We start from the raw sequence: 23,612 nt of genomic DNA on the forward strand, positions 1-23,612 counted from the left end.
TTCTATTTAGTCTATGCTATTTAGGGAATATATGTGAAATAACTTCCTCCAGGATTCAAGATTTTTTTTTTTTTTTTTTTTTTTAATTTAACTTGGGCAGTTGTGTGCATTCACAATATTAGACTCTTTGTCATGCTACAATAAGGAAGACACAAATGCTAAAAATGATCCTTATATATTCCTCTACTGTTCATAGTGCTATGGAAACATAACGTAATCTGCCTCAAATATAGTGATCATCTTAAAACTCAAGAAAATAGAAGGGGCTCAAAGTTGACAGTTTTTGTAAGCTTAAAATTAAATCAGTAAAAAAACCTTTAATTTTCATCCACAACCCAATACTAGAAAAAAACTGGCTCCCTATTTTTATGAATCTGTTGATAACTTGACTGTTACTAGCTGAGCTATTGTAAAAGGGCTAGTTACTCATATACAGTGATTTAACTGGTTGTAAAACATTAACCTTGCAGTTAGTGGGGACAGCATTAAATTTCTGCTTCTGATGAATCTTTGTTGAATTCTTTAGTGCTTTCCAAAAAGAGGAGAGTTGTTTCATTCGAGTGCCAGCCACAGGACCATTCTATTTTCAGCATGTTTTTGCTGGTGGTGACAGCAGGGGATGATGAGGGGGTTAGTTGTCCTATAGGAAACAAAGGTAGAGAGCATCATAGACCCACAGATGTTTCTCTTTCTCTCTCTCTCTCTCTCTGGTGTGCAGTTGCTCTTGTCAATTGCACTCTCTCTGCCTTGCTATCTTCCCCCAACTCCCTCCCCTCAACTCCAAAGGAATTGTGGGGAGAGGAAATCTAGTTCAGTAGGGCCCTCTGTTGGTCTAATAGGATAATTTAGCTCTGCAAAACTCCCAACTATGTACCAATGCAAATGAATGAATAAGCAAATGAGAAAGCTTGACATCTTATGGGACAAACAATTATATTTTTTTCCTAATAAGCTGTTTTGTGTGTGTGTGTGTGTGTGGTGTGTGTGTGTGTGTGTGTGTGTGTGTGAGAGAGAGAGAGAGAGAGAGAGGATTGAGGATTGATCCTAGGTGCTGTGTAGAGTCATGTGTAAACCAATGCAAATCTAACAAACAGTCTTGAAGGAATACTTAAATTCTTTAATAATAATTTTAAAAAAAAGTGAGGAGAGACACTACGGCAGTGGTTCTCAAACTTTTGTCCCGGTGACCCCTTTCACATAGCAAGCCTCTGAGTGCGACCCCCTTTATAAATGAAAAACACTTTTTATATATTAACACCATTATAAATGCTGGAGGCAAAGCGGGATTTGGGGTGGAGGCTGACAGATTGCGACCCCCCCCCACGTAATAACCTCGTGACCCCCTGAGGGGGTCCTGACCCCCAGTTTGAGAACCCCTGCACTATGGAATCCTGAAGGATTCTGCATCCATTGATGGCTCCTCTGTGAAGACCAAAAGATATTGCTGCAAGACTGTGTGATGGCCCCATACAGTTTAACATTAAAAGAGCTAACAAAATTTCATGTTAGGAGAGTACTTTGGTCGGTACCATGAACGAGAGTGGTGTGAAGACAAATATATATATATCAACTAAAACTGAGAGGGTAGCTGAAAACTAGAGACAAGTGTATTGGTATGCCTGGTTTCACTGTTAGCACAAAACTTTAACGAGTGTTGAAGGCTATTGTCAAACACTTTGTTACTACCTGAATTAAATTGACTTCTTTCTTATGTGCTCAGTGTAAGCACTGCCGCGGGATGGAGCTGTGTCACTAGACCCCATGTGGTGAACCTGAGCAGCTGGGAGTGCGGTCAATTTATTAGGCTGACTCTCAGTGTGTGTATGTTTGGTTTGGCGGTTATTGGGGGGAGACGTATCAACTGTAGAAAGGTAAGAAAATGCCTACCACAATTATTTTGTTTTCTTTGGTACCAATCATATGTTGGATCCTGAGAGACAAATACAGGCAAAGGAAGCGTAGGTGGGTGCTAGCCAAACAGAATTTCACATTTGCCAATGTTCCATTTGTTTGTTCCATTTGTTTCCCGTTGAAGAAGCTTATTGCAGCCTAATACAGTTTGAAGCATGGTCTATTCTGGTCCATACATATTTCTGTATGTAAATACACCAGGTGCATGCTCTTTCTATGTATGGGAGATAGCTGTGGGCTTCTTGGGAGGGAGGCCAAGAAGAGTAAATGAAACATCTCAAAACCATAAAGTTGTAGTTTATCTAAAAAGACGACAGTTCAGAGGAAGTTCTCAAGTTCTCTTTAGCCTTATAGGATTGGCTTAGTGCTGGGGAATCTAGAAGAGAAATGTATCTTCAAATGTAGAAGACACTGGTACAGGTATAATATTGAAAGCAGACCGAACCCTCTTTGAAATAACTTTGTAGGGTGAACCGGGATTTAAAATGTTGTGCTCATAATGTAGGGTGGAAGGTTAGATAGCATTAGTCAGATGAACCCCTTCAGCTTCATAACTGGCTCTGAGAGATCTATCTATCTTGCTATGCCGAGGCATTGTAATGGCACTAACTGGTTACAGTAAGTTGCAGTTTTCCTAGTAAATGCAATTTTCCAGGGGTTTGTATCTTGGCAGTTTTAATTCTGGCCTAAAACTCGTAAAAGAGTTCAATGCTTTTTTGCCTTTGGGAAGGGGAATATTTTAGGTGTCTTATCAAAGTTGTCAGGATCCCTCCGTTCTCCCTCCATTTGTTTTTTCTGAGGCCATGTGTCACAGCTACCCTCCTAAATGATTGCCTGGGATTTCCTTTAGAGTCACTACTACATAAAAAAGCCAGAAGGGGATGCTCAAGGTACATCCTGACAGTCAGGGGCTGCCTCCACAGCTCTCCCAGGCCACAGCTGCTCCAGGGAGTGAGAAACCAAAAAGAATCTTACCCAGGTCTTGCATTCAGCACTTCCCAGGTCACGGGGCAGGCTCGCAAATGCATTTTTAATTGTAAATGGTTAAGTTTTATATACAGTATAAGCCTCCGTTTATCTAAAATGCTCACAAGGAAACCTGAAACCATCCGGTAAACAGGTTTTCCTTAGAAGAAACTGGGCTTTGGTTTCTCTAACGGCTGGAGTCATGTGAAGAGGAGAATGCTGGCTGGTTTTAAAAGGGCACCATTCCAGCTCCAGGCTCTTGAGAACAGCAGAGAAACTGTGTGGAGAGTGTATGTATATATACAGTACAATCAAAGGGACATAACTAAGAGGGAGGGCTTGTATTCTAGAGGCTAGAGCAGCGGAGTGGGAGTCAGAACTCCTAGGTTCTCCTTACCATTCTGTCGATTTCACTGTGTGACCTCAGCAGGTCATTTAACCTTTTCTGTGTCTCAGTATATCCAGTAATAAAATGGTAGGCTGACCAAACAGCAAGTCTGAAAAATCGGGACACGGGGGAGGGGGGGTGGTAATAGGCGTCTATATAAGACAAAGCCCCAAATATTGGGACTGTCCCTATAAAATCGGGACATCTGGTCACCCTATAAAATGGGGATAATAATACTTGTCTTTATTGCAGAGGGATTATGAAGTTTAATTATTTGAAAATGGTTTTGAAATCCTTGGAAGGACATTTATAGAGGTGCAAGGTATTAACTGAGTTCGGATTAAGCGTGGTTATACAGTATGAGCATCCATTGTCGGTACATATATAGAAGGTCCGGACTTTGGATATTTGGTTGTTGTTTTTTTGGATTCTCATAAACTGCTGATGCCCAGTTGATGTTAAGAATTTAAAACTGCAGTGTTTAAACTTGGCTTCCTAAACTTAGTTACTTAAATAGAAGTGACCTGGTTTTCAGAAGTTCCCTTGGAAGCCAATGATAGCTGTCCATGCTCAGCACTTCTGATGGTTAGGCTGTTACTTTTAGTTTCCTAACTGGGTTTAGATGCATAACTTAAAGCACTTGAGTTGGATAATATGATGCAATAAAATATACTGTATAGAAGTAAAACTGCCCAGATATAAAACTTAACCAAGGATCTGCACATATCAGAATTACTGTACAAACTTCTATTCTGTATTAACAATTTTAATAGAGTGCCTCCCAAAACTCAGTATACATGATAGACTGGATCCTTCACGGCCATCCTGATCTGTCGGGTACATAGTGTTTCAGAGATATAGACAAACAGATGTTTGTGTTTTTGAATATAAATTTCAGATTTGTAGATTTATCAATTTCAGATCAGTAAAGGAGTGGATGGGTGTTCTGTGCACCTTCCATTGATGTTAACCAGCCATGTCCATCTCACTAGTTATTTTAGATACGGGAGAGTGGTTAGTTCTTTTTAGTTATAGACTCAAGCATCTGTCCTCATGATGCTATCAAGGACTTTACAGTAGATAAGGAATGGAGTAGTGTTATTAACTAGAGCTGCATGAGTCAGGTGACCCTCTCCTTAAGGCAGAGGTACCTGCCTCATACTCTGAGAGCAGGCTTGACTTTATTTGTTTTCAGTTCTGGTTTTATTTTAAAAAGTGTCCAGATCCTGCTCTTCTCTGGGTGAAACCTGTGAAATGCAGATTGCCCTAAGGGAGCCATATCCTGCAGCCTCATTAGGAGTCAGGACTGCATGATTTGGTTCTCTGTGGGGGTGTCCATTAAAATAGTCTTTTATTAATTTACTTTTTGTTTTCTCTTTTCTTCCTTCGGCTTCCTCTACAATACTTCCGGCTTCCAAGGTTTCTAAGGTCAACGGAATCACTCGAATGTCATCTCCAGGTGCAAATGCAGCCAGTGCCAAAAAGATGAGAGAAGTCAGACCTTCACCATCCAAAACTGTGAAGTACACTGCAACAGTGACAAAGGGAACCGTCACATACACCAAAGCCAAGAAAGAACTGGTCAAGGAAACCAAACTAAATCACCACAAACCCAGTTCACCTGTTAACCATACAATCTCAGGGAAAACAGAAAGTAGCAATGCAAAAACCCGCAAACAGGTGCTATCCCTTGGAGCGTCCAAGTCTAACAATATCGCTGTTAATGGTGTCAAGGTCAATGGCAAGTTGAACCAAAAGGCATGCACTAAGGAGGTGGGGAGACAGTTGAGGGAGGGGCTGCGCAATTCTAAGAGGAGGCTGGAAGAGACGAATCATATAGACAAAATACAGTCACCCAGCAAGAAAATGAAAGGGGCGGTCAGCTTGACAGAAGCTGCAAGCAAAAAGGCAGCAGTGGAAAAGCCCTTGCTGAATGGACATGTGAAAAAGGAAGTGCCAGAGAAGATTCTAGAAAGAAATAGGCCGAAAAGAGCCACTGCTGGAAAGAATACGCCAGGGAAACAAGCACACGGTAAAACTGAAAATGCCTCCTGTGAAAATCATTCTACCTCTCAAACTGAGTCCTTGCACAAGCCACACGACTCAACAGGAAAGCACGAAAAGGGTAGTAGCAAGTCTGGGTGGGCAATGATGGATGAGATTCCCATCCTTCGGCCCTCCGCGAAGGAGTTCCATGACCCGTTGATATACATTGAGTCAGTCCGAGCTCAGGTAGAGAAGTATGGGATGTGTAGGGTGATTCCTCCTGCAGACTGGAGACCTGAGTGCAAGCTGAATGATGAAATGCGGTTTGTGACACAGATTCAGCACATACACAAGCTCAGCAGGCGCTGGGGACCCAACGTGCAGCGGCTGGCCTGCATCAAGAAGCACCTCAAATCTCAGGGCATTAGCATGGATGAGCTCCCACTCATCGGTAAGGGCTGTGGCTCCTGCTGGCCTTTTGCTTCGGTTTATAAGCATTGCGCAGTAAATTTTGTGCTTCATTTGATTTTGTGATTAATTGAATCCTTGTGAAACTGCAGGACACTAGATTTTCCTCTGTTTATTCATAGACCAGGTGCCGTGCAGGTGGGCGCAGTGCAGGCTTCTCCATGCTGATTCACTTAAGCACATTAATACTGCCTGATTCTTCATTGATTTTACCTAGGGCAAAAGGCTTCATAGGTCTCTCTACTCAAATTTCAAGACCATCTCTTTTCCCTCCAACTTACTTATAAAAATAATAAATATAAATATTAAGATTCTTGATCTAAAGTTACATTGGAAGTTTTTAGGGGTTTTCCAAAGAGGTTTTCTGTTGCAATTTATGTAGTGCTGCTAAACTAGAAAATGAATCTTACTTTTTCCATCTCCAGAATTCCTTCTTTCAAAAAACAAGCAAAAAACAATCAACCAGCCAAACAAAAAAAGGTCTATGAACTGACTTCTGTTTGGTTATCCAGACACTTAAGATCACAAATTTCTAGTGACCTGCAGACATTTAACAACCATTAAGTGTCAAGAATAGGCAGTAAAATGTGGTTCATTGCAAAATGGCGGTTTCATTATTTCTCCCAGCAGGTAGCTGCCATGGCTAATGCCTGAGTGAGAATCGTTTATTTAAAGGAATTCCTGGTTTATGGTCGGCTGTCAGATATGACATAAGTAATAGAAAGATGACAATGGCTTGTAAAGAACATACATGCTAGTTAAGGGAAACATTTGAATCTTTAGGAAAATTTACTTTAAATCTGCTTTTTCTAAGCAGCCTAGAAAATATAATACATTTATCTTGGTTGCTTCAAATTTTTATTTAACACTTCTTTTTTTAGTAACTTCTAACCAAGTTATAACTCAGAGACCTTTCACGGTACAACTTGAGACACTACTTTTGTAGCTGAGGCATTATTCCCTGGGAGGCAGCTCTGCACATTACTTTGTTTAAAGAAAACTCCTTTCTTTCTACCTCAAGTGTACACACCATTTTTTCTATGTTAAAACTTTATTTCAGTTTTCACAACATAAATACATGAAAAAACAAGAAAACAAAAGAATTCAGACATTGCAAGATTATAATATTAACCAAGAACTCCTCTGTAATGTGCAGTACAATATTTCAACAGGATTTAAGAAAAAGGAGTAAGGATTAGTATTCTACAGTACAATGCCTGAAGAAAAGTAGGATTGCTGTAATATTAAGTTGTGAGATCAAATACTCAAAAGTTCAGGGAATTCCAAAAGTTAAGATTACTCTAGCAGAATTTAATTGATCCTTCGGCATTTCTAATATCTGTAATGGTTGTATGTTAATAACAAGGAGTATTAAATTCATGTTACATTGGCAAGGGAAAGAGGAAAATACAACATATGTGCAATATGGCAGCGTTAACACCTACTGATGCAACATTAACTTTTTGATTAAATTTCCTGGCTCTTGCGTATCTGGTCTCACAGCTTTAAGATTGTGTTACTGTTAATCTTTACACATTTAATTTCCTATGTATTTTAAGTTTAAAATTAAAACAAAATGTTGAGGAGAAGGGGAAGAGAAATCTGAAGGTAGTCAGAGCGCATGGATTAGAAATAGATTGGCTTCAGCAGTAGAGATTTTAAATTCTTTGAGATAACAAGTGTGCACACATGCATACTCCTGCTGTAAGGACCAAATCCCATTTCCACTGAAGATCACTGAGTTTTGCCATTGACTTCAGTGGGGCCAGGATGTGGCCTTAAATGCACACCTGAAGATTTTTTTTTACATTTTTTTCACTGAGCTTGCTCAGTATTTCAATTTTCAAATAATCCCAACATTGTCAAATCAAAAGATTTTTTTTTTTTAAACTGTCAGATGAGAGTCCTTAGTAACCCTTGCCAAGTCTCCAATTTCAGCCATTTGCTATGAGCCCTGGAAGTTTCACCCTAAAAATGAGTGTTTCAGAAAGTTATGACCATGTGAAATGGAGTTGTAACTGAAACCATTTAACAATCTTTAACGAGGGCAGGTGTTACAAAGCCCCCACAGTAGTACAGCATACTTATTCAGTGAGAGGACTCAAGCTCTGACATTCTGAAGTAGCTTCCATCTTGTTGTGCTTGAGAACATTACATTTTTAAGCATGTGATGAAGTGTTTTGAGATTGGTGATTTAAACTGAGCATGCCGATATTGATGTTGTATTACAAAGCCATTTAATATGAAACTGAGCCATTAACATAATCTTTCAGAATTGAAGGGATGTTACTCAGCTTCATACAGATCATATACCTTCCATTTGTTTGTCAATGGTGCATGAGCAAAACAGCTGTGTGTTGCTTGAGTGCTATTCTATGTGAAGGATTAAAAGTAACAGAACAAAAACCTCTCAAATTTGTTTCCTTTCTCCCATGGTGTTGCTCTCACCACCCCTCTCCTCGTGGGTGGAAGTTGCACTACTTTAACTAGGAATGGTTGCTAGATAAGACATACTTGTTCTGCCCTTTGACCTACCCTAGAGCATTGTCAAACACTTAGAAAATCGTTGCCTATTGTTTCAGCACCAGTACAAACTATCGTGTGGTCTAGGCACAGGCATTTTTGTCATCTAACCAGTGATGCGCTATCAACATTTTAATAAGGGACTCCCCCCAAAATGTTCTGCCTCAGTTGCGGCACTGTTGATAAACTTTGCAAAAATTTTCCATGTGTCTCCAGGCTTCTGAGCCTCGTCACTGAGTTTGCCTCAAAGGAAAGTGCTGAAGGGTAGGGAAAAACGGTCAAGGAAGAGAATGGAGGAGATGAGAAATCTGAGAACAGCTATGAAATACTGTAAGACAGTATGGCTAATTTGCAGGAGATGCACACATACAGCTCAGATGCTATGCTAAAAGGCATAGTAGAGGAATCTGAACAGGACAGACTGTTGATTGGGTTTGAGAGGAGGTAGCTATCATCTCAGCAGTGGAGGTGTCATTTAGAAGGATGATGCTTCTTTCTGTTTTACAGTACTGTTTCCAAGTCATATTAAATTCACATTAAAAGACTGCTAATCCTTCATGTTTCCATGACTTTCTCAGAATGGAAAGAGGAGATAAGGATGACTTGGGAACAGTGTTGATGATCGTAATGTTGTGTTTTTAGTTTTTCCTATAGCAGTTGTCCTCCTTATTTATGGGCAGTTTTTGGTCAGTTTGTGAACCTTTTTCTGTTGATGATTAATTCTGTCCTTTGACTAAATGTGATACTGAGATTTTCTTTAAAATTTTTATTTTTGGATGGAAAGTTTATCATTAATTTGACTGTCTTTATGCTAGAATTTAAAAGCTTTTGTATAGTCTTTATTTTTTTTTCTTTGATTGAAGTTTCCCAAAAGTAATGAATCATTCTCCTGATGGTCTTGCAGTTTCTAAAACTAATACACAGTGTAAAATGCAAATGACCGTCTTTACTAAATTACTAGAGGACGCCACTCCGTGGACCCATCTGGAGCTTTTTACTTTAGATCAGTCACATTTCATCTGTTTGAGTTGACAGAAACATGTTTGTGATGCTTATGGAGATATGAATCTCCATTTTCCTCAGTTTTTCCTTCTGGTTTTCCCCTTGTTTTTGTTTACTAATGTAGAAAAATGCTTTAATAGTAATACTTAGCTCTTATATAATGCTTCATATTTTGAAAGTGTTGTACCAATGTTTAAAAACTCCGCACTACGCCTATATAAAGCTGGTTGGGAATTTTTTTGTTTTCAAAAATGCTGATTCATCAAAACCAAAACTTTTTGTGGAAACTCAGTTTTGACTAAAGTTCACTGGGAAAGTTTCTGAGTGGATGAAATTTCAGGGAGGGTGGGGAGAGGGGTGAGAGGGGGAGAGAGAGAGAGAGGGAGAAAGATTGGGAGGCATGCCCTCAGAGTAGCTGGGTATCGGTCGGGTATTCACCTGGAATATAGGAGACCTATGTTCAATCTTAATCAGGCAGAGCTAGGGCTTGAACTTGTGACGTGGCAACTGAACCCAAAATGGAGGCCAAAAGTAGCTGTGGGGAAGGTTAGTGTGAACACCAAAATATGATCCACTTAATAAATAATCTTCGCAATCCGAGTATCTTAGTCAGAACTTGGGCACTTTAAAAATGGAAACACTGAATATTTGACTGTTCCATTCTGTTTTCGTATCTGCATTACTGAGGATTTTGAGACAATGGAGTGTCCCACCTGAACAGAATCTGATATTATATAAGTAGTAAAGAAATGTTGAATGCAATCTGCCAAAAAATTTCTTAACTGTTTCCTGTGTTTCCCTCTTCCCTCCCAACCACCCCACATACATGGACTTCAGGAGGCTGTGAGCTAGATTTGGCCTGCTTTTTCCAGCTGATCAATGAAATGGGTGGCATGCAGCAAGTGACTGACCTCAAGAAATGGAACAAGCTGGCAGATATGCTACGCATCCCCAGAACTGCACAGGACAGGCTAGCAAAGCTGCAGGAAGCCTACTGCCAGTACTTGCTCTCCTATGACTCCCTCTCCTCTGAGGAGCACAAGAAACTAGAGAAGGAAGTCCTGCTGGAAAAGGAGATCTTAGAGAAGAGGAAAGGTCCTTTGGAGGGACACTCAGAAAACGCCTATAAGTTCCATTCCTTGCCCCGGTTCGAGCCCAAAAATGGACTCATCAATGGTGTGGTTCACAAAAACGGCTTCCGTAACAAGTTGAAAGAAGTTGATATCCCATTGAAAACGGGCAGGCGGCGACTCTTCGCTCAGGAAAAGGAGATCGAGAAAGAGGAGGAGGAGAAGGGAGTTCTTAGCGACTTACACAAGTGTATATACAAGGTAGTAAAGACCACTTCTGCTGATTTTCTTCTGTGAAAGCATTGAAGCAGATGTTCTCTGCGCTGCACTGTGGTAAGACCCAGCTGGAGTCAGTCAATGGGCCACAGTGTTGTTCCAGCGTCAATGGCTGGACTATTGATTGCTGCAGGCAGTTTGATGAGGGGGTATTAACTCCATCCTGATCTTACTGGGACTTGACAGACTAGAAAATGTTATTTTTGTGGATGTGCTACATAGAACACTAGTCCCCCTCCATCTATGGAGTTGACTCTTTATAAGAAATACACTAAGCAATTATCCTAGCAGACACAACATTTGTTTTCATTTTTTAGTGACATTTAAAGTAACGTTCCACTCTCTCACGCCTGTTTCTTGCCAGTTGAGCAGAGTACTGCTCCCCTGATAGAGCCATCAAAACTAATGTCGCTAAAAATACACAAGATTTAGAAAGTGCGAATTGAAATGCAAACGATATTTTCAACTGTGATGCCAAATTTTGCTAAGCACAAATGGTCATAATGCTTGTTCCTCCAGACTTTAAACACATCCGTTTACAAAGGCTTGTTGTCTCTTTCATTGTAATTTATTGGCAGCCTCCCACTATTGAGCAAGAATTGGCATCATAACTGGCAGTGTACTTTTTAGTTAGATTGAATTGTTTAGCAGTGCTGAGAGGGAGAAATATACAGTACTTACTGTCTGTGGCCGGTAAGCTGCTATACCACTTTTCCCTTCCCAGTCTCACTCCTGTCACTATGAAATGAAAACAGATAGCATTCCCAGTGTTACTGTCCAAAGTAGTTTTTGTTGAGCTATTTAGAGACTGACTAAGCTCATGAATTGCATTTAAGAAAGTTCATTCACATTTCTTCTGCCCAGCAATGCATTAGAATTTGTCAGCTGAAGAGCTTTCTGTTCTGGGGCTCCCTTCTCACTCCCGTGTTATAACAAACTGTTAACGATGTTTCTATCACATTAAAAGATACAAGCCTTATCTAATGGCAGCTACATTAATGATATTCCCTGTGCATAGTTAAAAGGCCTTTTTTGTACTTAATATCTTGAATTTAATAACAAATGAAACATGACTAGAACATACTGATCTGCACATTCAACCTTAACGAAAGGGAGAAAACACCATCCCACTGCTTACCAGTATAAAGTCCCCAAGTTACATTTTAGAGGGAGATGAGAGATCGTACACAAAAAGAGTGAGTCTGTGCAGAGAAATATCCTAATCAGCCATTAGAATTAAGGGAGAAGTTCAGGAATGAACACTCTAATAATGAGCCTGAACCTGCTAAGTTCTGAATGCCTCCTGCAAAGTGCTAAATGCTCTTAAACTCTCATTGATGCGCTTTCAACACCTTGTGGTAGGCTCTCAGGACTTCGCAATATCAGACCCAGTATAAAATCATAGAAATGTAGGACTGGAAGGGACCTTGAGAAGGCGTTAAGTCCTGCCCCGGCACTGTGGCATGACCAAGTAGAGGTCTAATGAAGTTTAATAAATGTACTTTTAAAATGTGCATATGCTTTAGCACGTAAACTATTTAAATATTAGTGAACTTCAGGGCTGACATGATTCATGCTACCCTCATCTAGCAAAGGCAGCCAAGATACAAGAACCAAACCAGACAGGAAGTCTTGAATTACAGGGTGGTACTGTAGATAACATTGCAACATGTTTTCTGCTTACAACCAAACTTGCAATCCTCCTTAAAACCACACATGCAGTCAGACTCAAACCTGTTTGAAAATTGGTATGGGCCAGGGTAGAATATATAGTACACATTTGAGAATGTTTGCTTAAGGGGTTCCAGAGACACAGCCCCCCCCAATTCTGACCACCTAGCCTTAAACTCTGGTTCTGTTACTAAAATCACAACGTGTCTTATACTTTTCTGTACAGAGGTAGAGGAAAAACATGCAGTGAGAACTGGTGTCTCGCATCGAGAACAAGCTCTGAAAGCGAACTCATTTTTGTTTTTAAGATAATATTTTGTTCTTGACTCTGCAGAATGAACAGCTGCCCTGCTGTGAGCCAAGTGTGGCTCCCAGCCATAGTGTGCAGATGCCTTAGCTGAGCCGTACTATTTATGGATTAGAGCTAAGGTTGTGTGGTTTCATTATGAATGAAACAGCACTTTAACTGCAGATTCCCTGGCTTGCAGAAGTATGTTTGTTGAGGGGAGGGTGGCATTTCTTGTCACACTAACATTTTTTGGGGGATATGTGAGAAGACCTTAAGTGAATATTTCCTAATATTTGAGTTTTTAAGTCTTATGTTCCAGAAGGGTATAGGGATAGGAAGGTCCTATTGTGTGACAGCAACCTTAGCTCCACTTCAAGAAAGGTTTTTGTAAATTAATAGATTTAGGGCCGGAAAGGACCATTGTGCTCATCTGTCCTTGCCTACGTTACACAGGTCATAGAATTTCACCCAGTAATTCCTGCATCAAGTCTAATATCTTGTGGTTATATTGGGGCATATTTTTAGGAAGAGACCACTTGTTTTCAAGTATGGTTCTCACCAATGCCATATACAGAAGTAATAAAATATTTTGATAAAATACTTGAATAGTCATTGGGCCAGAGAGAGAGAGAGTGTGTGACTCTGTGGCCTGGTGGCTTGAGAGGTGGGAGAACCCAAGGTTCGAGTCCCCGCTCTAATGACTAATTATTTATACAAAGTGAAACTGCTTCAGCAGGAGATATTGATACCCCCATCCCAGAAGAGCCAACAGACTGGTGATTAGGGCACTCACCTGGGAGGGAGAGACTGGGTTCCAGTCCCTGCTCTAGAGCTGGGATTCAAACCTGGGTTTCCCACACCACCACTACCTCTTCCTTCGCATGCCTAACTCCCCTGGCGAGTCTAGCAGGAAAAAATCTGGGTTTGTGTGTTTTGTTTGGATAATGACAGAACAATTAGTTTAAACCACAACAATTCACTAAAAATGGCACAAATTCATGAAATGTTTGGTTGACCTGAATTTGGGTTTTTCAGCCAAAAAACCTGTCTGAAAAATTTCATCTAGCCGTAGTCTGGGCTCTCCTGACTTGAGTTAATTTTCAGGACTCTTACATTACTATTAAGGAGAGAAAAGGGAAAGTATGTTGAATGAAGTATCACAATAGAATTTTGCCATTCAGCTATTCTTCTGTTAAGGCTCCTCACTGCTTCAAAGATTCTGCTTAATACTTCTAAGTTCCTAGAGGATCCTTAGTATTAACTGTTAAAATCTTCTCAGGAACCTCAAAAGGTGTTTTGCACTTCAGTAATAATTTTGTATTGTGAGTCTATTTTCAGCCAGCTCCATTTTATAGCGCAAAGCCTTAAAATATTTTCTCTTAATGATCCTCAAGAAAATGGTGTCAAATTTTTCATGTAGAAAGCTCATCAGCCCGTATATGTTTTGTGACTTTCGGGCCAAGGCGGAAGGATGTGAAATTTTTGATGGAAGTTCTTGATTTTTCTCAATCTTTTTAAAATGATTCTGTCCACTATTGTATGCAGGTTTCTTCCCTATGATAGCGCAACCGCCCATCTCAGAATTTGGAGGACATAGTTAGTTAATTTTGGAGGATCAGTCCTGAATCCTATTCTGTTTTGTATGACAAAGTAGCAGGCAAACAATCTTAAACCTAAAAAGCTTCTACAGAGCATTTGTTAGCAGCTCGTACATATACTTCCCTAATGACGAGTTTGAAGACTGTTTGTAGGAGCAGAACAATTTGAGGACTTGTTTTAAAAGCCTACCTCAATAAAAGATTCACCAGGGCAGTAAAAGATGAAGGCAATTGCTCATTGTATCACAGAGCATCCAACTCTGAGGTTTATGAGAGTCTGGGGCCCTGGGCATTTTGCAGACTTCTTGTAGCAGCTAATTGCCCTGCATTCAGTTTAAAACAAAACAAAACAAAAACAAAATGACAGGACCCTAGATATTTTAGCAACAGACTTAGTCTCTTATAGGGAAAAAAAAACGGCTGTGTAATTGTTCCTGGTTTACTCCTGGGTAGAGTTCTTGCTCAAACTAAGCAGAAATATAGTCTTAGCAATTTAGCAGATCATGTTTTACCATTAAAAAAAAAAAAAAAAATCCAACTGATTAAACGGTCATTTACCAGACGTTTAGATCCCGGGGTGGTGGATCTTAGGTTTTTCTTTATTTTTTGAGAGGAAGAGGGTTGGCAAATGTGAAGGAAGGTAATTGGGTGTCAGAGGAAAGAGAGGTAGATATGGGGACAAGGGATAAACTTCATGTTTGTAAAGCAGAAATTCCTTTTCAAGTCTTGTTTTTGGTCTGGCCTATTACAATTGGTACACATCACCATGGCCAGACCAAAATATTGCAAAGTTTGGTGGCTAAGTGGCTGTTGTCCTTCACGTCCCTTAGCTTTTTAAGGTTATTTTCTTAGTCTAGAGTAATGGAAGAACTTGAAGCACCTAAATGTAGGTTGCATTTTCACCAGAGGGTATAGGCAGGTTCCAATATCCCCAAGCCTTAAAGGGAGGGCATGTTTCCTGTCTCCACACTGTCTCTTTTCCTGTAAGCCTTTAACATGGTCTCAGTTAATATTAACATAAAAACACTTCTAAGGCTTATTTTACACATTTCCAACTTTGGATCATACACTGAGAACTTGACCTCCATATTTTACTAAGATCTTTGGCAATCTGGTTGCAGATATATGAAGCACCGATGCTATGTCTTCCTATCAATCTCTATTAGATTGAAAATGTGTTTATTATTATATGCGTGTATGAGCATCTAATAATATAAGAATAATATACACGCGAAAGAATATTGAAAAGTTTGCTAAGTGCTCTATAGAAACAGAATAAGACAGTTCCTTGTCCCACCCAGCTTACAATCTAAAGATATCGTGCAGACAAAGTAGTGGACGAAGGAAGCAACACACATTCTACTATTTCGCTTTTGTAACTCCCCATCCCCACCATCCCATACAAATCCCTGGTCTTAATAATATTGTTATTGAACCATGCCTAGCTGCCTTGTTGTTGTTGTTTTTGTTATACATGCAATTACTGAATATAAAGTATAATATAGCTCCAGCTCATCCTTTTTGTGTCCACCTGTAATGCATGTTCTATCCTGAACAGCATCTGTTTGCACAGAAAAATAGGTTAAATGAGTTTAGGAAAAGTGTTTTAACAAGTGAGACCTTAAAAATGGAAACTGACTGGGTGCAAGTTTTAAAATATCATCTGCATAGGCTCACTTACTGTATCAGCTGCTGCTTGCCATGATAAAAGCTGGAATCCTCTACTGCTTTTAATGGCATTTAAGATACTTGCTCCAGGAAGAAATGTATATTAGATCAATGGACTCTGTTGTACCTATTCTTAGAGAACGTTCTGTCCTTTCCCCTCTCCTGGTTTTGGGCTGTGTAAGGTAAGGTTTGCACAGCAAATAACACTGGGGGGTGGGGTGGTGGAGATACCATTTTTAATTTCACTTCTAATTGTACTCTCTTGATTCACAGGGTAGGTCTGTTTCTTTAACAACCTTTTACCGGACGGCAAGAAACATCATGAACATGTGCTTCAGCAAGGAGCCTTCGGTAGCTGAAATAGAGGTGAGGGACAAGAGAGCACCTAGGGATGGGAAATCTTTTCGTATGGAGGATTTAGGGATGGCTCTGCAAAGTTAAATCGCAAAGTGGCACAGTAGACTGGTTGAAGGTGTCTGATGCAGGAAGAGAATTAAGATGTTGTCTCTGCTCTTCCCGCTGACATTACTTAATATCATCAATAAAGGCACTGACAAGTTAAAGACAGGCAGGAGGGTTGGTTGGTCGTGTGGTTGAAGCACCAGCATGGGAGTCGGGGGATAGGAGTTCTGTTCTTCCTGTGTGAGTTTGCACAAGTCATTTCACCACTCTGTCTCAGTTTCCCCATCTGCAAAATGGAAATAAATAGTTTCTAAAAGGGATGTTAAGTCTTAATTTATTGTTATTTTTAAAGTTCTGTATATCCATCTCTAAGAGGAGATGTTTTGTTGGAGCAACACGTAGAGTATCAGTGCACTGTAACCTTCTGTTGATTGGTGAACATGTAAAGGAATTTTCTCACTCTGTTCGTTGGACTAAACATTTACTACCGCCTTCTTCTGCTATAGCAAGAGTACTGGAGGTTAGTGGAACAGAAGGATTGCCATGTAGCAGTGCACTGTGGGAAAGTGGATACCAACACACATGGGAGCGGCTTTCCTGTGGGAAAATCTGAACCATTCTCAAGGTAAAATTAGATAAATAATCTGGATTTTTATAGCATTTTGCCTGTTATGCTACAGCTATTCTATTCAGTACAGAATCCATATAAGACTATAGGTCAGAAGAATGACTACAAATGTTTGAGATGTAGAGCAACTATAAGACCAGTTTGTTTTTAATGTTGACACATAACAATGTGTGTATCACTTCATTCAACAGGCATGGGTGGAACCTTACAGTCCTTCCTAATAATACAGGATCCATCCTGCGACATCTTGGTGCTGTGCCTGGTAAGCAGATTCTCTCCCCCCCCCAGTGTCCTGTGTGGTATTAGGAGTCAACAATTTTGGCATTGTCCAGCGTGGCCAGAATCAATTTTGTTTTGTTTTTTGTTCTGTGCAGTTTTTACTGGAGAAAGCCATGTGTACCCACTGTTTAAAATTACAGACGTGCAAGTGGCATTGTACATTTTAATGATTGGGATTGTCATGGCTACAGGGCAAACTGTGCCATAGACACCATTCAGTCCCTCTCAAGTGCCCCCCTTACATGGTAAGCCTGGCTTCCTGCACCTTCTCTGGGTGGAATCATGCAGCCCACCCACTCTTAGATGGCTCTCTGGGCTGCAGCCCCTTGGTTTCCAACCATGTTAACGACACAGGCCCAATTTGGTTTTGACATGTGTGAGTTTCTCCTGGGGAGCCTGTCACAGCATACGTTTGCAGTGACACAGAAACAGCGTCTGCAAAACAAAGTATTTATTAATTCCTCAAAGGTACAAAGCATGTAGAGCAAAGAGTAAACCAATAAAAGGCCTACACTTATGCCTTGCACAAGCAGGCAAGGAAAGTTTAAGTACCTCTCAGCCCTGCTAATTCCCTCTGTGGCAGGGAGAAGCACACTGCCCTGTTGCAGCATGTTCCCTGTCTGTGTGCCTCAATCAGTCTGTCAGCTTTCCCCGACATACTTTGAGCAACCTCTCTTGGCTCAGCAATTCCCCTCCCCCACCCCTTTTCTAGGGTCTTTGAGATTTAGGACTCCCTAGGATTCCAGTCTTTTCGCCTTGGGAAGAGCAACCCATTCCAGCCGGGAGGGAGCTAGACAAGGGGTATTCCGCTTCCGCCCTTCAGAGCCTTCTCTTTGCCATTGTTTTGCTTCCTGGTTGGTTTCCCCTATACAACTGCCTTTGATTTAACTCCTGGCCTTCAGGCAGGATAATGTCACCCAGATAAACTGGGGGGCATATGATATCTATAAAAAACAATGCAAATATGTCCCAGTTCTCCACAGGGATACCAAACAAGCCTCCGCTTGTTGCAGCATTTATAACCATGTTTGGTGGAGACATGATTTCCAATTTATCCTCAATCTGTTCTGTGGAAATGGGCACTTTTCCTAGACCTAGAAAGGTGCTGATTTGTTTTCTAACCCATATGGATGGACATTGCCCTGGAGTATTTTGTGTTTCAAGGCATAAAATGTGATCTGTAGGTTCAGAATTGATGAACAGTTGGGGCCATATACCTGTGGACACTTACTTCTCCTTGTAATGTCCCTTTTAGTTATTACTTGTACATCTGTGTCAACATTTTGCCCAGGGTGATGAATGAATGAGATATTGCTTCCGTATTTATAGAATCTAGAACACAATGCCAGGCAAAATAATGACAACATTTACTGTGAATATTCATTTGGACTTCATTCAAGTTTTAGTGGTTTAAAAAAAGTGCACTGAAAGCCGAATTCGCAATCACGTGTACAAATATCAGTGCTGGAGTACTGTCACAGTCAGAGAACAAATACAGTTTCAAGTGACTTATTTGACCAATCAAAACTAACCTTGAATTTTGGGTATTGACGATCAATCCATAAAGTAGAAAATTAAAAAAGATATTTGAGTAACTAATAAATTCAAGGCCATTTCAATTGTCTGGTAGGTATTTTATGAGCTGAAAGAGTCTACATTTGTTTAATATATTATTCTTTGTGAATTATTCACTCTGCTCTGGTAGAAACAAAGTTCTTCTTCAAGATGCATTGTCCATGTATATTCCACTCTTGAGTACTGGGCACATGTGCACCAAGTCTGGATTCTCTTGGCCAGCGGTGTCTGAGGCCGTGCTTCCAACGGAGGACATAAAGGGTGGGACAGCCCCAACTGCCTCTTGCTTCCTTCTTTCCTCCTTTGGCTATGAATTGGAACATAGTGTCCAAGTCTCTCTGCTCCACTGTGAACTATGTAAATAGTTAGTGATTAGCTTTAGTGTTAGTAATTTAATATAATTTCCTTTCTCCCCTTTTTGTAAGGAAACTGCTTTTTGCTTGCCTATGAGGGGAGGGGGATCACTCTCTCTGGGTATGGCTACACTGCACCGAGAGGTGTGATTGCAGCACGGGTTGGCATACCCATGCTAGCTTTACTCTTGCTAGCACGGCTAAAAATAGCAGTGAAGATATGTGGACATGGATTGCAGCATGGGCTAGCAACCCAAGTATGGTCCCCAATGGGCTTGTACAGCTCATGTTCTCACATCTCCACTGTTATTTTTAGCTGCCCTAGCTAGATTTAAGGCTATGCCTACGTGTGCTGCAGCCTCACCTAAGATTGCAGTGTAGACATACACTATGACTGAACAATCCAGCCTTCAAAAACTGCCCTTTGTGCAAGGCTGCAATGCCTCTAATTGATGGGCACAGCGGATGAATATTGCATCTGGTAAGGGGCACATTACCGAGAGACGTGCCATCTGTAGATCCTTTTCTAAGAGAACCCAGAGAGCTAGGGAGACTTGCTTAATAAAGACATTTCTTTTGGAGACATCTGTGTTCCTTCTCAAGCTCCAGGATGCCCAGGGCGGAAACCTCTGAGCAGTCATCAGCTACTCATGGGGCTGAAGTTCCTGTTTCTAAAGATTAAATCTCCTTGTCTGGTAAAATGTCAGGTGGCAGGGAAGAAAGACCACGAGGTTCATAAAGAAAAGAGACAGAGATTCCTCCTCACCAGGTCCTTTACTTTAAGAGCCACAAAGGGTGACACAAGGCCCCAAAACGGTCCCACTGGCACCCATTCAGGCACAAGTCTTCATGCCTCCGGACTGTCTTTTGTCGTACTGCACAAATGCCTGGTTCTGACTCCTCAGCACCAAGGCTCCTGGTTCCAGTTCAGTCTACTTAATTTGACTTCAGTGCTAACATATTCACTACCAAAATCCAATACAGCATCTAAAGACCTATTGGTCTCCTTGATACCAAATTGCCCACTACTGTCCAACAGCTGTCCTGACACTGGTACTGCACACATCTACAGAACCAGCTAAAGCACATTCCATGGGGGCTATTGCACACCAATTGGTACAGCTCCTGTTCTGGAGGAATATGCTCTTTCCTACTCTGAAAGCACTAGGGGAGGTTTCACCAGGTTGTTCCTTGCTGTCTAGGTATTCAGGATCGTTCACACCCGAGAGAATGTCATGGACTGCTTCCTATTACCACAGACACAGAAGTTCAAGAAGGGATACTATTCTTTGATACCCTACCCCTTCAATATCTGCCATTTTGCCTACCAGTACTGTTGGCCTTATAGGGCTCCAAGGGAAATGCATCATGCTAAAAGGCCTGCATCAGCATTCTAGTCGAGTGCTAGATCTCAACCACAGCTTTACAATGGGGCATTACAACTAGACCAACTGCTCCACTACCTGCAGAACAGACTGGTCAAGGCTCAGATGAGGAGACACAGACAGAAGACCATCCTGTCTTGTTGGGATTCTATGACCAGATTTACAGACAAATTTCCCCAAGACAATGTATATCACGGCTGAGTCAGCTCACGGCACCCGTGTTCCTACAGGCATCCCTACATGCTGCAGATACAGCCTCTAGATCAGAGGTTTTCAACCTTTTTCTTTGAGGCCCTCCTCAACATGCTAGAAAAACTCCAGGGACCAGCGGGGGGCCCTCCAGACCAAGGGTGGGACCCTGGGGCATCGGCATAGTTTGACTTCGATTTGTGGGGAGAAGGCCAGCAGGGCTCGGGCCAGCTCTGCACAGTGGGGTCCAGGGAGGGAGTACCACCTCCAGCCCCTGACTCATCTCATCAGGACACCCCCCTGTCTGGGGCTGTGTGCGGTGGCTACTCTGAGGGCTCTGCTGGGCCCAGAGCTGCCTGGGCAGCTCTGACTGGCTGCGTGAGCAGTCAAAGGAGGCTGGGAGCTGAGGAGCAGATGCAACCCCAGGCACCAGCAGCAGATGGGGAAATGCCACAGCTGCCCACTCCATGGCACCATCAGCCAAAGGAGCAGTTGCCCCTCACTGCCTGGCTCTGTCTTCCTGCCCAGGATCTGGCCAGAGGGTGGGGCCTGAGGGAGAGGAGGAGGTGTGTGTGGGGGGTGGAGCTGCCCCCAGGACTACCCCACTCTGGGTAAGGCACTGCAGATTGGGGGGCAACATCCTTGTGCCCCTCAACTCTGCCCATGGGCTCATGGTTTCTGCCTGTGGCGGCGGGGCTTCAGCCCTGCCGCTCCTAGCTTCAGGGGGATGGGGGAGCTTGGGGTTTCAGCCCCGCACTGCTCCCAGCTTCAGCTCCACAAGGGGTGCTGGGGCTCGTGGCTTCAGCCCCACGCTGCTCCTGGCTGCAGGGGGGGTAGAGGGCTCGGGGTTTCAGCCCCGTGCTGCTCCCCACTTCAGCCCCATGAGGGGTGGAGGGGCACCTCGGGGCTTCATCCCCATGGGGGCTCCGGGGCTCGGGGCTTCTGCCCTGTGCCATTCCCTGCTTCAGGCCCATGGGGGGCACTGGGTTTCAGTGGTCGGGCTCCGCAGCCCCCCTGAAAGGGCTCACGGGCCCCCGGTTGAGAACCGCTGCTCTAGATTATGGCCACCTCACTTGCTATGAGGAGATTCTCCTGGCTCCACAGTTCAGGGATCCGTAAAGAAACTCAAATAACAGTTGACGATCTCCCCTTCGAGGAATTTGAACTTGTTAGTGTGAAAGCAGATGAGACCTAAAGGCCTTGTGTGCCACATTCTTAGGAGTCCACACTCCTGCACCAAAGTGTAAGCAATGTAAACACTAGCCACAACAGAGGCAATCCCTTTACCCTCAATACAGGCAGAAGGAGGTCATCAGGATCCACACCACCCTCTCTGCTGATCAACCTCCGTCGACATGAAGGCAGCAGATTTGACTTCTTGGTCTAAAGCAAACCCCTTTGGCTCTTCCAATTATATCCCCTTCATTTGGGAATAATTTATTTAATCAATGGGTCCTGGAGCACCAACTATATTGACCGCTGGGTCTTGGAAATTGTAGTTTATATGTTATTCCATACAGTTCCATCCCTCCCCAACCCGCCTTTCCCATCCCTATTCAGGGACCTCTCTCATTGAAAGCATGCTATATCAGAAGGTGCAGTCACTTCTTAGTCTTGGAGCAGTGGAAGAAATTTCTCAAGAACAAAGGGGAAAGAGATTTTACTCTCATTATTGTCTGACTCCCAAAAACAAAGGCAGCCGGCAACCCATTCTGAACCTCAGAGAGCTGAACATCTTCATCTGCAAGCTCAAATTCAGGATGGTGACTCTGGCCTCTCTAATTCCGATCTTAAATCAGAATAACTGGTATGTAGCTCTCGACTTCCCAGACACTTCCATATAGCTCTCCCAGCTGCCCACAGAAGATACCTCAGGTTTCACGTGGGCAATTGCCACTACTAGCACAGGGCATCACCATTCGGCCTACCAACAGCACGAAGGGTATTCATAAAATGGCTGGTGGTGATGGCCACTTACCTCAGAAGACAGGGAGTCCAAGTTTTCCCATATTTTGATGATTAGCTCATTCATCGGAAGTTGTGCCAGCAAGTAATAGACTCCATTTAACGGACTCTGCAACTGTTCGCCTCTCTAGGCCTTAAAGTAAACAAAGAGAAGTCAATACTGACTCCCAACACAAAAAACAGAATTCATAGCAGTCATGCTGGTCTCCCTAACAGTGATGACTTGTCTACCACCAGAGATTCCAAGTCATACTAGACCTATCTGCCGACCTGCACGTTTACGACACGATATCAGTGAGAACTTTTTTGACTGCTAGGACACATGGCCCCTGCACCTTTGTAATTCAGCCTGCCAGACTTCTGTTGCATGCAAGGGTGTTTGAGATCTGTACTATGCATCTGCCAAGCAAACATTACCTGTCCCTCCTAATACATGTTCCACCAGAAGTCCTGTCATTAAATTGGTGGAAGGGGCCCTTCAAAGTCTGCAAAGGGACAGCCATTCTCCCCTCCAATACCATCAAAAACATCGAAAGCCCATTTAGACAATCACCAAACACAAGCTACATGGACTCCTCAGGAAGCAAGGCTCCACACAAATGTCCTGGAGCTAATAGCCATTTTATGTAAACAAGCAGTGGGGAGTAAGGTCTACTCCTTCGGGTTAAGTGTGTGTACATCTTTGGAACTTTTGTATCCATCATGAAATTACTCTGAAGGCTGTTCATCTGCCAGGAATACAGAATGTGCTGGCAGATCACCTCAGTGAGCAGTTTTCAAACAACCTTTACAGGTTGATAGATGACAACGTAAGACATCTCTCTCAAGTGTAGTCATCCCAGCATTCACCTCTTTGCCAGAAGAGTAAAAAGGAAATGTCAAAATTTCTCTTTTGGAGGGAGACTAAGTCAGGGGTCATTGCCTGATGCATTACTGATTTCATGGTCATTAGGCCTCCTGTACACTTACCCTCCAATTCCGTTCATCCCCAGTGCTTTCAGGAAGCTCAGATGGGACTCT

At 42.2% G+C, this 23,612-nt stretch overlaps 1 protein-coding gene across 1 annotated transcript in view; it reads left to right on the forward strand.

The window, feature by feature from the left end:
• The window catches only part of JARID2 (jumonji and AT-rich interaction domain containing 2), a 298,249-nt gene that overhangs the window by 249,844 nt on the left and 24,793 nt on the right, over positions 1 to 23,612 (forward strand). Inside the window, exons 7-11 of the mRNA XM_065398845.1 lie at positions 4,685 to 5,702; positions 10,082 to 10,575; positions 16,090 to 16,182; positions 16,725 to 16,843; positions 17,038 to 17,108. Of these exons, the coding sequence (XP_065254917.1) occupies positions 4,685 to 5,702; positions 10,082 to 10,575; positions 16,090 to 16,182; positions 16,725 to 16,843; positions 17,038 to 17,108 (1,795 nt within the window). The remainder of the gene's footprint in view (positions 1 to 4,684; positions 5,703 to 10,081; positions 10,576 to 16,089; positions 16,183 to 16,724; positions 16,844 to 17,037; positions 17,109 to 23,612) is intronic.

Source organism: Emys orbicularis, chromosome 2 (assembly GCF_028017835.1).
Source record: "Emys orbicularis isolate rEmyOrb1 chromosome 2, rEmyOrb1.hap1, whole genome shotgun sequence".
NCBI lineage: Eukaryota > Metazoa > Chordata > Testudines > Emydidae > Emys > Emys orbicularis.